The sequence below is a fragment of the Leptopilina boulardi genome, unplaced genomic scaffold (assembly GCF_019393585.1).
Source record: "Leptopilina boulardi isolate dan_hultmark-lab unplaced genomic scaffold, ZJU_Lbou_2.1 LbouV2_332, whole genome shotgun sequence".
Lineage (NCBI taxonomy): Eukaryota > Metazoa > Arthropoda > Insecta > Hymenoptera > Figitidae > Leptopilina > Leptopilina boulardi.
Window position 1 is genome coordinate 3758085 of NW_026137899.1, and position 17966 is coordinate 3776050.

A 17966-nucleotide genomic window follows, 5' to 3' on the forward strand; every position below is an offset into this window, starting at 1 on the left:
TGTCGAAGATACGATGATTTATGTTTAAAAATTGAATGAAATTTGAAAATAAAAATTTATTAGTTTTTTACATTTATTAATTAAACTATTCATTTGACGAGAAAAATCCAGAGGAAAAAAAGATGCGCCTTTTCATTTCCTACAAGATAGCATTTTTCAAACATCAAAAATTTCGAATTTTATTTTTTCATCATTTTTGTATGTTTGACTGGCTTTGTAGCGTGCAGCCGAGCGCTTGGCGAGTTCTTATTTCCAGGTGCTCAATTATGATTTTGGTTCTATATATCAAGTTTTTCTTTTATTTAAACTGTTTTTTTCTCTTTTTTTGCTATTTTGTGAATTTTAGTGCAATTATATATTTTTTTGCTGTTGTTGTTGACGTGGCTATTCAAGTTTGGAGTCTAAAAATTTTTATATAATTTATGTATTATTTTTACATTTTACTCAACCCCAAAAACTTTTAAATATAACGTTAATAAATTGATATTCATTGCAAAAAGTAGTAAATTTATACTCGTAAAACGCAGTAGTGAAATCTATATCTCAATAGTGTTATAGGACTTGAATAAAATGAATAGTACTCACCATTGATTGGTTGAAACCTTGCCAAAGGATCAGAGAATTGGCGAAGTCGTTCCGTAACGTATTGTGGCGAATCTCCGTTCTGAAATAAGAAAAATTTACTTTTATGAAAAATTATAAAAAAAAGTTTGATTAAATAATATAATTATTTAATCAGTTCCTTAAATGTTTTTTTAATGATTACGTCCTTATCAGAACTATTAAAAACATACAACAATTTTTTTGGTATAAAATCGAAGATAAATGTAGAAATTTTGCAGAAGATTACTGTCGATAAAATGGTTTTCAGTGACGTAAGTAGAGGGCATTTAACGGAAAAGGAGACATTGAACCATTTTTCAAACTACTTCCTATGCATTGTAACAAGGCAATAGCCATTCTGCCGAAAAGTACTTGGTTACACGTTCGCCAAATTACTTTGGAAAGTCTCACACAGAATAATAATATTCCTCTCGTGTTTCAGAGGTACTTAAACTGTCATAAGATATACTTCATGTCGAATCACAGAATCCGAAACTGACGTCTCTGTTTTGAAAGGTCACATCTTCTTCAAAGATTCAGCGGCGTTGACACACACCCAGAGAATAATTGTTTTGACGCGCATATATAGCACACTTTTGACACGACTATACATTTATAGACTATATTGAATTTCTTTTTCAATGGAAGAATGTTGTGTAGGGGGAATGATTTTTTTTATCTCGCACGCGAAAATAATATATGTTCCCTTTAATGATAATAAAAAAAGTGTCTCGAATAAAAATGCGGATGTGCGCATCAAAGCCTCGTAAAAGCTGCGGCTTCGTTAGCGACGTCTAAGCGACGCCGCGCGTTTTCTTTAATACCATCAACTGTTTTTACGACAACCGAATTCCTAATTGCAATATCTACTTTAATTTCAAGGCAGTTTCACAAAATTTTTATAGAGTGAAAAAAACGACCATATTTTTCGTTTATTTTTACAACTTTCCACATCATTTTTTAAGTAAAAGAATAAATTTACTTAAATGAAAAAATAATTTATTTGATTTTTATTAAATTACAAAAAAATGTTACTTGTTTGATCATCAGAGACAAAGTTCACCCTTTATTGTAAATTCCCGTATGAGATCCCGTATAAGATCACTTATGGTTTCTCATATGAGATACTATACATGAGATCTTACGAGAATCCTATAGGGAAACTCATGAGAAAAATCTCATGAGTGATCATATAGAATTCAATAATTCAATAATAAATAACCTACAGGTTTTTTCCGATAATACCTAATCGTATTTAATTTTAAACAAAATAAAGAAGAATAATTTGAAAATTAATAATTTATAAAAATCACTTTAAAGTACTTTATTAGAATAAACATGGTTTTATTTGTCTCTTTTAAGAAAATTTTTGTTCCTATATACACGGAGAGAAAAATCTAGCTTTTATAGCATGATAAGGCATACCTTTAACGCATGAATCTTTTCCATGCTATTATAGTAGAGAAATTCTAGTAATATTAGTCAGAATTAATACGGTATTAGTATGATTGTTGTCCATGCTTAAAAGGTTTGAGAATTATGCTTTCGTAGTATGTATTTAATACATACTACGCCAGTTGCAGGACTCTAATACCGAAAAAGCATGAGACTCCTGCAATAGTAGTAGGTTTTGGTTTTATACAATTTTCGCGTTGCGCTTATGCATTTAAAGTATTAAATACATACTACGAAAGCGTGTTTCTCAAACATACTAAGAACGTATGAATTCTTGCTTTCTTTGTAGGAAAAATTCATGCTTTAGTGGTAGGAATCATTTTTATGATCTTAAAGCTAGATTTTTCTCTCCGTGTAGGTTGTGGTTTCTTTCATAATGAAAACAATGAAATTCGTCTGTGACGTAAATTGGATAAGTTAGATTTTAACTTCATACTTGGTGTCAAATTTTTTAAAAACACACATTTTAAATCACTTTTATTCAAAAATTCTCAAAATTATCCAAGAAAATTTAAGCGAGGGTGTTTTGAGATATCAAGAGTTTAATATTTTAAAACGGAATTTCTTTATGAAATTGTGAGAAATTAAAAAAACATGTTAAAAGACCAATCGAAAAGTTGCTGAATTCTCTTTCGAAATAAAATGCAACATTATATAAATCATTTCTTTATTTTATAAAAAAAATTAACTTTAAAATCGCTCTCCTTGTGATCGCCTTTGGAAGGTGGAACGATTTGAGATAGAATGCCCCATCAACAAATTGGTTAATTAAAAAATTGGTACATAGGAAATTCAATCTGATAAAACTTGTAAATTTTAAAAATTAAATTAAAAAATCATGTAGGGAAATAATTTAGAGTTAATTAAGTCGTTAAAATCTTATTTGCCTAATATTTTTTCCCATACAGCCAATTTGAAAAAAATGTATAAAAAATAAATTTTCTACATATTTCCATAATTAAATTTAAATATGAAGTATGAAGGATTTCTGTGCAAACGTGCAAACTACTAAACAGTTGCACATTCCGAGACTGAATTGAATTTTGTCTTATTCTACTATACCTACATTCGAAAATAATTTCTATAGAATTGGATCATTCTGATTTTTTCAAAATATAAACGTACAATTTTTTCAAAAATAGTTCATTTTACTTAATGCGTTTGTGATTTTTCTATTTATTTAAATTTTTGCTACCTCTCCTCTCGAGGAAGCTTTGTATTCGTGACATTTTTCGATTTTTTAAAAATGGGTTATATGAGCTTATTTTTGTCTAGAATGCATATATTTGAAGTTTTAAACAAATGTCCCGATGTATGTGTGTGTGGGTATGTCACAAAATCTTGTGCGTACAAATTATCTCTATAATACACTTCGATGGATTGTTCTGAAATTTTGTAGGCTTATTACATCCCTCACAACACAAGGATATTCAGGATATCCCTGGGACGTCCTGGGGATATCCATTTGCTTTTGGCGATTCGGATATCCCTAAGATATCCTCTGGATATCCATGGACATCTCTAAGATATCCCAGGGATATCCAAACCGCCGAAAACAAACCGATATCCCCAGGACGACCCAAGGATATCCTGAATATCCTTTTGTTGTGAGGGATTCATCAATATCTGAAATCAGACAAAAGAATTTCAAAAAATATCCACATAATTTTTTTTTGTCACTTTTTCAAAAATTCGAGAATACGTTTTTTAGTCAATTGTTTTGAGAAGCCATAATTTGTAAATAAAAGATGTTTGTTGTTTAGATACGTATATGTGTTGAAACGCGTCATTTTATAGACTTCAAATTATTATTAAACAGCCATTAGGCCAAACAACAACAAACATCTTTTATTTAATATTTTTTAACCAAAAATTTTTTTAAACTGTAAATATAATTTTTTGTCCAAAAAACTGATTTCTCGCATTAAAACGACTTCATTAACCTATATAAAGTCTATATTTTACTTAAAATCTATAAATTATATTATTTTTTAATTTTTGAAAAAAAAATTTTTCGTATTTTTTAAAATAAATTTTTTCTTCATAAAAATTTTTAATAAATTTAGTCAGAGTTGTATTCCTAGCATCAAAACAAATCGATTGATGTATATAAAGATTACATTTTACCAATATTTACAAAATTGATCAGTATTTTTATTTTTAACAAAATAGAATTTTGTCTACTCGAGCACGCAGCTTATTTTTTCAGATCAAAATTAATTCAAAATTGATAATTATTTGTCGCCAAATCATATCGATATAATTATCACATGAAACACCTAACTCTGAACCAAGGAGTTTTAATGACATCTAATAGATGTCATTTTGCTGATAAAGTCGAATTCTTCAATTTCGTAATTTTCTAATAATATATAAGTGTTAAACTATAAATGGTCATGAAATGAACAAATTTTTAACTTGTATTAGCATACCTTTTATTATAACACCTATAGAATTGATTTCTATAGTAAAAAGTGTAAAAATTTACAATTTTGTATATATCTCAAATAAGACTATTAAGTCGATACCCCAGATTATCATATCAATATAGTATACACTGGAAACTCCCAAGAGCGGTCTTCCCGAGAGCGGACGAACTATCAGAGCGGTGTGGTAAAGAGTGAGGAGGGAAGAGATGGGCGGGATCAGAGACAGAAAACAGAAAGCAGGAGCGTCTGCTTTGAGTGATGCTTTGAGTGTACCGTTACTTTGCAAGCAGTTTTATTTGCTTATTAATTACTAAATTTTGAAAAAATATTAATTATAAAACGACAGCTTACAATACTTTATTATAAAAACAAAATTCATTAATATTTATAATAATAATATGCACAATAAATTCTGCTAAAATGAAATTCAAGGTCAAAATGTTAATTTACGTTTATCTCAAAATCAGATTTTTTAAAATTATTTTTAACTATCTCAATGGAAAGCTTGACTAATTTCCTACAAAACATGTAATTTTCAGAGTGGGATCTTTTAAAGTTTTTGAGATATTAATTAATTAATTAATTAATGTTTATAACAAATCAAATATTTTACAAACGAATAAAGTTACCGTAATTCTGAAGTTAGTAATTGAAAGTTAACGTAATTCCGCATTCAACGAGCCCTATATGAAGTATTTTGGATAAGTAGATTGTTAATAAACAATTAGTTAACATTGCAATTGTTTATTAACAATCTACTTATCCAAAATACTTCATATAGGGCTCGTTGGATGCGGAATTAGCTTAACTTTCAATTGGTCAGTTTAGATTTACAATAACTTTATTTGTTTGTAAGATATTTTATTTTTTACTAACAACAAGCATCCAAAAGTCCTATATGAAGTATTTTTGTTTAATTTTAGTTAAATAACAATAAAAAATGAAATATCTTACAAACAAATAAAGTTATCGTAAATCTAAACTAACTAATTGAAAGTTTAGCTAATTCCGCATACAACAAGCCCTATATGAAGTATTTTGGATAAGTATATTGTTAATAAAAAATTCCAATGTTAACTAATTGTTTATTAACAAACTACTTATCCAAAATACTTCATATAGGGCTCGTTGGATGCGGAATTACGTTAACTTTCAATTACTAACTTCAGAATTACGGTAACGTTATTCGTTTGTAAAATATATGATTTGTTATAAACATTAATTAATTAATTAATTAATATCTCAAAAACTTTAAAAGATTCCACTCTGAAAATTACATGTTTTGTAGGAAATTAGTCAAGCTTTCCATTGAGATAGTTAAACATAATTTTAAAAAATCCGATTTTGAGATATACGTAAATTAACATTTTGACCTTGAATTTGAAGGTCAAATGTTATTTAAAAAAAAAATTTTTATTAACAACGTGTAGCTCGTCAAAAAAGCTTTAAGAATCATCATATATATGTTAACTTTTATGCATTCTACTTATTAATATTGTACATTGAAAAATTTTTTTTTTTTCAAAAGTCAAAAATTAAAAACGTAATTCAAAAACTATTTTATTAAATTCAATAATAATTGATTTTTAGACCTTCACCAACAATAACAACATTTTAGAAAAGTATGGATTAAATTCTTGTACTTTTAATTTTTTGTTCGGACATTTCAGGAATTTTGCCTCATATAACTCTGAATTTTGTAATTACCTGATAAGGACACCAACGTTGGTGTAGAAACGTTGTGATATTATGAAGAATGTTTCACAACAATTTTGATCTGCTTTTTCAAAATTTAATCCAGTGTTTCCTGAATGTGATATACTATTTTGTATATAATTATAAAAATTTATATCAGACATAAGTAAAAAAATTATTTATGGCGGAAAAAAACAAAGGCACTGGAAGTTTTTCCAGAAAATGCAAATATAGGAGATTGGAAGAGTAAGTCGAACTCCTTCAATATTGGAGAGAATGCTTTTTGCATGCGAATTCAGGGTATAATTCAAATAAACTGAAATATATGACTTCGTCACATACTTATCCTCGAAAGTTTATGATATTTACTGGCGGGATTGAAGCAGTAGAGTGCTCTCGGAGTTTCTGCTTTAAAATGGATGCGTAATATATTGATACTGAATTTCAAATGAAAACGAGAGTTTTATTCTAAGAAATTTCATTCTTATTTACAAGTTGACATCTCAAACACTGTTAATGACAAATTCACTTTAAATTTATAGATAAAAGTCGTTTGAGTAACACAAACATCCTTACTTATCAATGAATGTAATTAAGGGGAGGGACCGGTGAAATTTCAACTCATCGAAATTAATGTTGTTATGGGGTGACAATTTTTTTCTGGCATTATTTAGGATCTAAAATTATTGTGAATTATAAAAATTAAAAAAAAAATTTTTTTACCATTTTAGAAATTTTATTTTTTGAAAATATTAAAATTTTTAAAAATCCATACGAATGATTGTTCAGAATTATGAAAAAAGTGTATAAAAATTCAGCAATGAAAAATAATAAAAATTGCGACAGAAGGTTAAATTTTTAGTTTTTAAAGTTTTATCTAAAAAAATTATTAATGAATTAATTGTTTTTCAATTTCCCATAGTATATTACAGTTTTTAAATACTCAATATTGCCAGAAAAAATTGACAACCTCAAACAGCCTTAATTTCGAAAAGTTGAAATTTCAGCTGTCTCTTTCCTTAAAATTAAAGGAGATTACAACATTCAGAAAAAATGAAAATTCCCAGGAAAATATTATTTCAACAAGTCTTTTATAATTAGCCTCTTAAAGCAATAACTGAAAACAAATATTTTTAATTAACTTTCAATTAAAACATTGATTTCTCTAAAAGATATATTTTAGTAAAATATTTATTTAATATGAATAAAACCTCTGTCTAGCGTTTAGGGTGCACGTGTTTCGTAATTAAGATATATATGTATATGTATGTATATGTCAAGGCAGGATGCAATTTTTCCTGTCTTTAGTTGTACTCAAGGTAATTGGAGTCCCTATTTCAAGAAATGTTTGAGAGATAATCCAGTTTCACGTTTAAATGGGGAAACTGACCAGTGAAATAAGCTTCAAGTCTTAGAAAAGGGAGTACGTACAAGGTGGGCTTTGTGTTTTCGCGTTAAATACTCCCCTCAAGTGAAACTTGCCAAAGGAACAAAAATAGACCGAATTAGTATCTCTTGAGTTTCGTGTGTTATGCACGTTCGTTAATTCTTCACGTAAATTGCGCGCTGCAATATAGACTCAGAAGGACAGACAGACGAGATACTGTCACTATTCCTCGATTCCACGTATTCCTGGTTTAATGCACTCTGACTTAATGGATGTTATTTACTAAAAAAAATAATGCATATTTACCTTTTCAACATGAGAAAAGGAATAAAACAGATTGACATACTCTTCAATAAAACTTCAATACAGCAAACAAACAAATAAATTTAGTTATTAGGTGCAGCCCTCACATTGAAATTACAATTATTATTATAATTACTGTTATTTCTTTTGGTATTCTTTCTTTATTAAAAAAAAATTATAAAATCTTCTATTTAATTGAAGAGGAATTCTCTTGACCAAATCAAAAACCTGACTGTTTCGGACTTGGGTTGCCCACACTGATGCCAATCATTGGTTTACAATATTGGTCCAATTTTTAGCCAATGGTAAATTTCCGATTGCGTAATGAAAAATGCTTTAAAAAAAAATCTTACTACCATTTCAGTTCAATCTGCTAAACAGAATCGTTCATTTTGGTCGGACTAAACAGTCAATTAAATGGACTATTTCTGTTTAGTAAAATGTAAAGGAGCATTTTCATGTTTGTCGAGAGAAAAAAAATTTAACGACAGAAACGAAATGCACAAATCTGATTGGTTGTTTAGTAGAATACATACTGCAACTCTTCTCTCCGTGTAGTTTTTGAAATTCCCCACTACTTTCTACAATTTTTTTTTAATGTGCTAATATTTTTTTATGGGTTTGTTACTCTCATGTAGGGCGACAATTTACCAAAGTTACAAGTCAGTTCAATATCTTCGAACTTTTGACCTGGACAGTTCTGGAATTTTACCCTATTATATAAATTTTAGTTTATTCTAGATTCATTACTGATTTTTATTTTTGACCCAACTAAGTCCGGATTAATACAGATGGATTTTTTGGATTCATATATGAAAGAACTTAATATAATCTATTATGTATAAATTATGAGGGCAAATTTTATAAAACTTTCAATCCATTTCGAATTTTAATTTTTAGCTGGACAAAACCTAATTTGTTGTCGAATGATTGCGGATTTTTTTCATATATAGGTTATAAAAAAGTCACATGAATTTATTGACTTTTTAAGTTTTATGGCAACTTTCTTATTAGGATACAATACGCAAATAAAATTGCGCTTAGTATAGCATTCCGATATTTAATTTAGTTTACGTATGCTTGCAAGCTTTGCTGAAAAATGTTGCAATAAATCTCAAAAAGCAGGAAATTTATGGGCTTAATAATAAAATTCTTTATTCTGAATAGATGAGACAAGTGAGTTTGAAAACTATTGATTATAAAGGCAGTTAATTACACTGAATTCTTTGATATCGTACATTTGCGAAAGGAAAATAAATGAGAATATTTAATTTTTGCACATATTCCCTTTTTTTAATTCCAAAAACTTATTTTATCCAAAAAATTTTGAAAACCCACTCGTATCTGAAACTAAAATTTAACAAGTGGTTCTTTGCACATGAATGAAAATAAAAAAAAATGTAAAGTTTTTAAAAATAAAATGTGCCTTTAATTCCGTCTTTGAAGTTGAAAACTGTGTAAGTAGCATAAATTTTTCCATATGTATGGGGATTTTGAATCTGTTGGCTTCGTGAATTCACAGAATAGTTGGTGGGCAAATTGGAGAATTTTTCGGCGACATCATTGTGATTTATCGTCTCCGTTAGTTTGTCGAGAAGAACAGGGTTTATATTTAGTGGTTGGATAGGCGAAACGCGGGTTTTACTCGGGAAATATATTTCATTGTGTAATCCCTGTAAAGAAGAGTCCTAAGACAACCAATGTAAATAGATATGGCCCACCAAGCGCGTGAAAACATTTCACTCAAAATTCTCACGAAAATCTTACTCTCATGTATGACTCTTTTAATTTCACTGTTCACTGTTATTTTTGCGGTCATTGCACTTTCACATTTTCTAATACGTCCTCTTTAAAGCTTTAAAAATGACTTCCAATTCTTATATTGTAAATTGTTCTCTGAATAGCAAAAGTCCGTTGTCAATTTTCCAAACATATATGAAATTCTTTGCATAGAAGATTAAGTAGATTTCGATTAAAATTGATACATATTGAAATCGATTGAAAATTTATCTCAAGGTGAAATTGTCTAAAGTCCAAAACTACATTCATGAATTCCCTAAAATTATAATGAAATTATTATTGTTTTCTTTTTTTAATAAATGCGCTAGTGAAATCTCGGTTAAAAAAATTTCAAAAGTCTAAAATTACGTAATAAAAAAGAGAAAGAATGTAAACATTTTAATAAAATTCTTTACGAAAAATAAAAATAGAATTTTTTCTACAATTTTAAAGATTTAAAATTCGGTTTGTTATGTTTCTTTACGATATAGCCTTACTGATCCTACGATTTAACCGTTTTTTTAACTATATATATTCAAGTATACAAAATAATTAAGACATGAATTGTGTTTAGGCTTAACAAACGATCAGTTCGGTTGATTCAACTCTACTAAATACAACCGAACATTACTTAAAACCAAAAGTTAAGTCAGTTTATTTGCAACAACCCAACTTTCCCTTTAAACAACCAAACATTATTTTCCGTGAATCAGTTGTTTTAATTTTGAGAGACTGAAATTGAAAATATAAATAAAAGATCTTTTTTTTCTTGGGGCTACTGTGCGAAATTATAAGGCAGAGAGTGAGAGAGGAATGAAAGAAAAGCGAATGTCTATCTTTAGCATGTGTTACTTTTTTTCTTTGCTTCGACCTCGAGGAATGTTGATCGGTGTCGCGGCCTCTGATGTTTTCCTGCTCGCTTTCCCACCCTTGTGTTCTCTTTCTCTACCTCATTCTCCCCCTTATTCATTCCTCAGTACTACAGGCCGTTAAATGCATGTCCCGCACGCATTTCACCCGTCTTTCACCTTTGTTTGTTCCTTGTTTGCATATATGAATATAAGATGACTCGAGGAACTATTCTTGTCAGAAAAGTTCATCCAATCTCATATGGAGAAAAATAACAGACTCTGTGGTATATCAAAATTTCAACATGGCAAACAATAACATAGTATAGGTGACAGTGCTGGGATTTAAACAAGATTTTCCACACTAAATTCCTCTTGGGATATTCTTCTCACAAATCATAGAAATAAAGTCACACTTCAAAAAATACAGATTTACTCTTTTGTGTAAATATCTTATATATGTTACGGTTAAAGTGCATAACTGGTAACAATTCGCCGAATTGTCACTTGGTAGCTAGGTAAATGTGAAAAAAGCATACGAATTTTTTGTTTTTGTGCACTTTAACCGGTAAATGTGCACATTTACCAAATTGTTTTGGTTAAAGTAAAAAATCAATATTATGCATATGCACAAATCATTTTGGTCCAAGTAAAAAATTGATATCATGGTTTGGCTACAGATGAAAAATATATTTTTTTATTTTTACAAGGGCCACTGTCATGACACTTAGAATTGCATAAGAGATTCTTCTCCAGCTTGCAACTACATCTTTTTGATCCAAAGTCAGTTCTTGACGATCATCTTGTTGCTTTTCCTGATATAATATAATTAAATAATTAAAATTATTATTATTAACTTATTATAATTATAATCAGATTATAAAGATCGCATTTATTATCGTTTAGAATTGAGCTGCCGGATCAAAGAAGGACACATAACTAATGAAATTCAAATGGGTTATATGCCCTTTTTTGATCCGACAGCTCAATTTTATTATTTATAATTTATATGTAACAATTAATGATTTTTATAATTTTAGCTACTTCCATATTAAAATTATATTATTTAATTAATTATATCAAAAATTATTTATTACTAATGATTTCTTACATTATCACATTTTATAATAATTAAAAATTAATGAATAAAATTATTTACTTAACATGAAAAGAGTATAACTATTATTAAATAGTTAAATTAAGTAAAATTGATAATATAAATTAAGATGTTGACAATTGTATTTTATATAGACAATTTGAAAAAAAAATTTCCAGTCTTAGGTTAGGTATAGGGTCGTGGGTTCGATCCCCGTGGGTGGTAAATTTTAATTTAATTCTTGAAATTTAAAGTCAGGCGTGCACCCATGTAGAAAAATCTTCTAAGGCTGGTCTGATTCTAGACAGACCGCCTAGTTTCCAGACTAGCAGCTGCCCAGAAACTCTAGCCAGCGGCTAGCCAAAAGTGTAACGCTAGAAGTGGTCAGACGCTGGCCAGATGGTCTGAACTGGCGCTGGACAGAAGGCCAGCATTTTCTATTGAATTTAATTTATTTAACTTATAATAACAATTCGTTATATTTCTGAACATAAAAAAATTACGCATACAATAAAATTTAATATTCTCCACATTTCTTATTAACTCAGTACACTTGCACGTCTAACATTAAATTTCAAGAATTAAATTAAAATTTACCACCCACGGGGAACGAACCCACGACCCTATACCTAACCTAAGACCTAAACTAACGCTTTAACGACTGCGGCTAAATCGACTGGAATTTTTTTTTTCAAATTGTCTATATGAACTACAATTGTAAAAATCTTAATTTATATTATATATTTTATTTAATTTAGCTAATTAATAATAGGTATACTCTTTTCACTATAAAAAATCGAATATGGGCGAGTTACACTCGCATTAAAAGTGAGGGTTCCGTACCCTTAAATCTAAAATTTGAGGGGGTTAAGCCGATGGAAAAATTCCAATTTTGCTTAATTTTTCCTGTAATGTGAGCACAAAAATACATAGATTGACACATAGACCGAAAATTATCAGTTTTTCCTTGAAAACGCTATGATAATCATCTCCAATCGTTCTCGCTATATATTTTTTTGTAATCTACACGCCAAAATACATATGTGTACCAAATTTCAGCCCTTTAGATAAATTCGTGTAGCCGCTAGGGGGGGAGGGGTACATGCCTTGCTTCACTAGTCTTATTAATAGGGTTCCCCCCTCCGGGTAAGGAACCTTAAAAATTAGGATTATTTTTTTATTATTGTTTTTAATTATTTTGCAATTGAATTGTTTAATATAAAATTTTCTTTTTTAAAATAGTAAATAAAATTTAAGCTTAAATTAAATGAAAAAAAATTTAAAAATCCGATTAGTCTCAATTACGTTGTCATGTCAACAAATAAAAAATTTTAGTTATCTAGACCTTCTGTTTAGCACCAGATCTGGATCTGGTTAGACTTTCCAGACCAGCGACGCTATTCAGAGTCTGATTAGTGTCTGAGTAGCACCAGAACTGGGCCAAGCCAGACCTTCCAGACTAGCGATGCTAGACGCTTTCTAGATTGCGCCAGGTTGTAAAGCGTACTTTTATAGTTGTTGCACTTTTGTGAAATTCTTTTTTTTTATGAAATGCTTTTGTAAAATACTTTTGTGAAATACTTCCGTGAAATACTTTTGCGAATTACTTTTGTAATTGTGTACAAATATTTTTAAATAATTATATTTTTTACAATTTTTACTAATTACAATTTAATATATTTTATACACGAAGTAGTATAAGGAGACCCCACTGCTATATTAAGCCCTCGAAAAGTTGAAGCTGATTTCCCCGTTTCTCTTACAATTAACGGAGTTGTCGAACCTATCGGAAAATTTGGGAACTAGTTACCCACACTGACACAAAATGTGTACATACAGTTACTAACACATAGAACTTTCGCAAAATGGCTGCCGTGACATAACCTGCATAAACTGATTGTTTTTATATCGGTTTGTTTTTTTCTGGTTTTTGAAAATAATTTAAAGAAAAGTAAGTAAATATGATTAGTGGTTCCATTAAAGGTTGCAAAACAAATTGTGTTAAAGGCAATACAAAATATAAATCTATTTATAAAACTATTTTCAAAGAAATCCAAATAATAATAATGAGTTTCCCCTATTGAAAAAAAACACGTATAATAATACGTATAATTATACGTATTATTATACGTATAATTATACGTATAATTATACGCATAATTATACGCATAATTATACGTATTATTATACGTATAATTATATGTATTATTATACGTATAATTATACGTATAATAAGACATACGAATTTGAAACAAGAATTATACGTATAATTATACGTATAATAATACGTATAATTAATTATACGTATAATAATACGTATAATAATACGTATAATTATACGTATTATTATACGTATAATTATAATTCTATTAAAACTAGAATAATAGAATAGAATAGATTAATTAGTAGCAAAATTGCGCTGAAAATTTTTAGAAATTTTAAAATGCAAATTAAATTTCACGAAAAAAAATATCGTCGAATGTCAATTCAAGCAGTCACCCATCCAAGTACTAACCGCGTCCAACGTTGCTTAACTTCCGTGATCTGATGAGAACTTGTTCCTTCGCCTTGGTGTTTCCGCTGTCTTGTCTTGATTAATAACTTTGTCGTATAAGTATTGTATCGCACCTAACCTCACTTTTAGTGATACTTATACGACAAAGTTATTAATCAAGACAAGACAGCGGAAACACCAAGGCGAAGGAACAAGTTCTCATCAGATCACGGAAGTTAAGCAACGTTGGACGCGGTTAGTACTTGGATGGGTGACTGCTTTAATTGACATTCGACGATATTTTTTTTCGTGAAATTTAATTTGCATTTTAAAATTTCTAAAAATTTTCATCGCAATTTTGCTACTAATTAATCTATTCTATTCTATTATTCTATTTTTAATAGAATTATAATTATACGTATTATTATACGTATTATTATACGTATAATTAATTATACGTATTATTATACGTATAATTATACGTATAATTCTTGTTTCAAATTCGTATGTCTTATTATACGTATAATTGTACGTATAATAATACGTATAATTATACGTATAATAATACGTATAATTATACGTACAATTATACGTATAATTATACGTGTTTTTTTCAATAGGGTCATTTTTAATATAAATCTTATTAAAGTATATTTTTATCACAACCATAATTAAAATAAAATTTAAACAGTTTAATAATTTATGTTCACTTGCAGTTACTAATTTTACTTCGTTACTGTGTTTTTACACAACATAAATAATTATATCATGTTTATATCCATGGAGACTCTCCATGTTTACATCGCTCATGTCACTTTTAGCAGACGAAATTTCGGAGGTATCAAATTTTTCCGTTAGGGTTCGACACCTCCGTTAATTGTAAGATAAACGGGGAAAACGGCTTCAGCTTTCCCGGACAGTGGGGTCTCCTTATACTACTTCGTGATTTTATAATTAGTAATTATAATATTATTGTAAATTAATATATATTGCTGTTAATTTCAATAAAAATATTCTTTGTTTTTTTTATAAATTTTTGAAATTTATTTTTTTAATCAAAGAAAACACTTTGCCACGAATTTATTAACTTATTATATTTATTTATTTTTACATTATATCCATTAATATAACCTCAAAATAAAAAGTAGTTTTTAACAAAACTAAAAATATATTTAAAATTTATTACACCCAAATTCGACATATCCAATTGTACAATTTTGGGAAAAAATTATTTTGAGTTAAAATTTGTTGTTAAATAATAAATTATAAACATTTTGTATCTTTTCTTAAAAGTTAGTAAACAATTGTAATTTTTGTCCAATTTTTATAAACAATGGCTTATGTTTCTTTTAGAAAGATTCTCTACAATTCTGTTTGTTGAATTTTATTAACAATATTTTGTTCAAAAGTTAAAAAACAAATAAAATTTTTATTTTTTAAACAAACCATTATATTTAATAAAAACACAAAATCAGAATTATAGAGATTCTTTCAAGAAGAAACATGAGCCATTGTTTATAAAAATTGAACAAAAATTACAATTGTTCACTAACTTTTAAGAAAAAATACAAAATTTTATTAATTATTATTTAACAACAAATTTTAACTCAAAATAATTTTTTTCCAAAATTGTACAATTGGATCTGTCGAATTTGTGTCATAAATTATAAATATATATTTTTAGTTCTGTTAAAAACTACTTTTTAGTTTGAGGTTATGTTAATGGGTTGAATAACTTCCTTAATATTATATTTGTAAATACAATAAAAAATATATTAATTATATTCAATACATTTTTGAAAATAAATTCTTTTAATAAATTTTGTTTTTTAGATTATATTATAATAATAATATATCATCTTTATAATGTATTATTACAATGTTATTCATTATAATTATACCTATAATATTATAATAATTAAAGAATTATTATTTGATACATTATAGAGATGATAAATCATTAATAATAACGTAAAAAACAACATTTACTATAATTTTTTTTAAATATATGTGACGCGATCTAAAGAAAGGGACCTTAGAAGCAAATGAATTATAGGTTATGTTTATGACAGTTTTACTTGAACTAAATTATTTAGTTATTTTTGTTTTTATAAAACTGAAATCAGTTTTTATTGAATACTTTGGATGTACTCTCTAAATGTGAATTAGTCAAAATTTCACTAATTGAATTAGTAACACCATATTTTACTAATGAATTATTTGTTTCATCACTTTCTACTAAAAAAATTGTCACTTTTCATTACTGAATTAATTAGTAGTGCTTTTTCTACTAAAAAATAGTCACTTTTAATGACTAAATGAATTGTAGAGATTTTCTTCTAATTTGTTAATCATGATATGTGCATACATCAAAATAAGCAAAAATAGCTTAATTGAAAATTTTTTAATTTATTATACAACATTGTTCTGTTCCAACCAAAGAAAAATCAATTTAACAAATGCACAAGTAATTATTTTCTATTAAGTAATTATGAAAAAAATATTTATTTTTCTTTATGTCGAGACATAACATTTAGGTTTTGTAGGTTATGTTTACCAAAATTGACATATAATTAATTTAGTAATATAATATTAATAATGATGATATTGATATTTTGATCAAATTGAATGTGTTCAAACTCAGTTCTTCAAATGTTTGTATAGATGGCCAAAAAACACTCCAAACTATTGTTGTTATGTTAATGTTAATTAATTTAATTAACATATTTAAATCAATATTGGCACATTTATAAGACTCTAATTACAAATTTATATAATAATTAAATTTGTATAGAAAACAAATCGACTTTACCTTATTTATTAGCGATTTGACAACGAGTTTATATCAATTTGCTTATAAGAGACATTTTGTAACGAATTTTCATAACCTCCTTTGGTTGAGCGCGTCAAGGCGCAGCTCCCAAGGTATAGAAGGCAAGGTAATAGGTTCAAATCCTAAGTGACATCTCCCACCAGTAATTATCGCAGAATAATTTCGAAAATGAAATAAATAGATTTTTTTTATTGATTCACGTTATTTAAACTATATAAAAACAAAATATAATCGTTTCTTATTTTTTAAGCAATAATTTTTGTCCATTTTCAAAATAAATACGTCTAAATTCCCTACTTTATCTACCTATGTATACCTATCTAGAAACTGAAACTTCTAATTCATTTAGTGGTAGATTAGTTACAGATTGAATTAGTAACTTTTGACTAATTCACAGTAAACGAATCCGCCCTATTTGAATTAGTCAAAAATGACTAATTCAGATTTAGAGAGTAATGAAGACCTAAATATCATTAGTTTGCATTACGAGTTGAATATCTTTGTGTATTTATTTAAATTATCAGATATATATAGATTAAAATAATATATGGGCAAATCCACAAAACTTTTAACTTTCAAGAAAAAAAATTTCTTTTTTTAATTTACAGACACATTGATGTCACTTTGTATACACGTTTAAATACATTTTAGCACTACAAATTCATATGCGTGATTCATTTTTAGCTCACGCCGTCAATGTTTAACTCTTTAAACTATTTAATGTTAATAAGTTACATATAAAATTGGAAAATTCAACTTTTTTATTTTTGATATCGGAGTGGTTTCCAAAGTATTTTTGTCCTCTAAACACGATTCTGGCACCCAAATTTGCTTAGCACGTCAGGATTTTGAGAAAAGAGGAGGTAAAGACTCCAAAAAAGTGTTTTCAGCATATTCTTAACTTAATAAAATTTATTTCACTCAAAATCCTTAAGCGGCGTTTTTGTGTTCAAATATATGTATGTATGAAAATGTTTCGATCACACCATAGATTGACCTGTTTAAAGCAATAATGCAGTTGTGCCTTTCAAAAATGTATAAATT

General features: G+C 27.8%; 1 protein-coding gene across 1 annotated transcript in view; it reads right to left on the reverse strand.

Annotated features, from left to right (window-relative positions):
- The window catches only part of LOC127285410 (transcription factor SUM-1), a 158032-nt gene that overhangs the window by 108428 nt on the left and 31638 nt on the right, over positions 1-17966 (reverse strand). The window contains exon 4 of the mRNA XM_051311412.1: positions 586-664. Within this exon, the coding sequence (XP_051167369.1) occupies positions 586-664 (79 nt within the window). The remainder of the gene's footprint in view (positions 1-585; positions 665-17966) is intronic.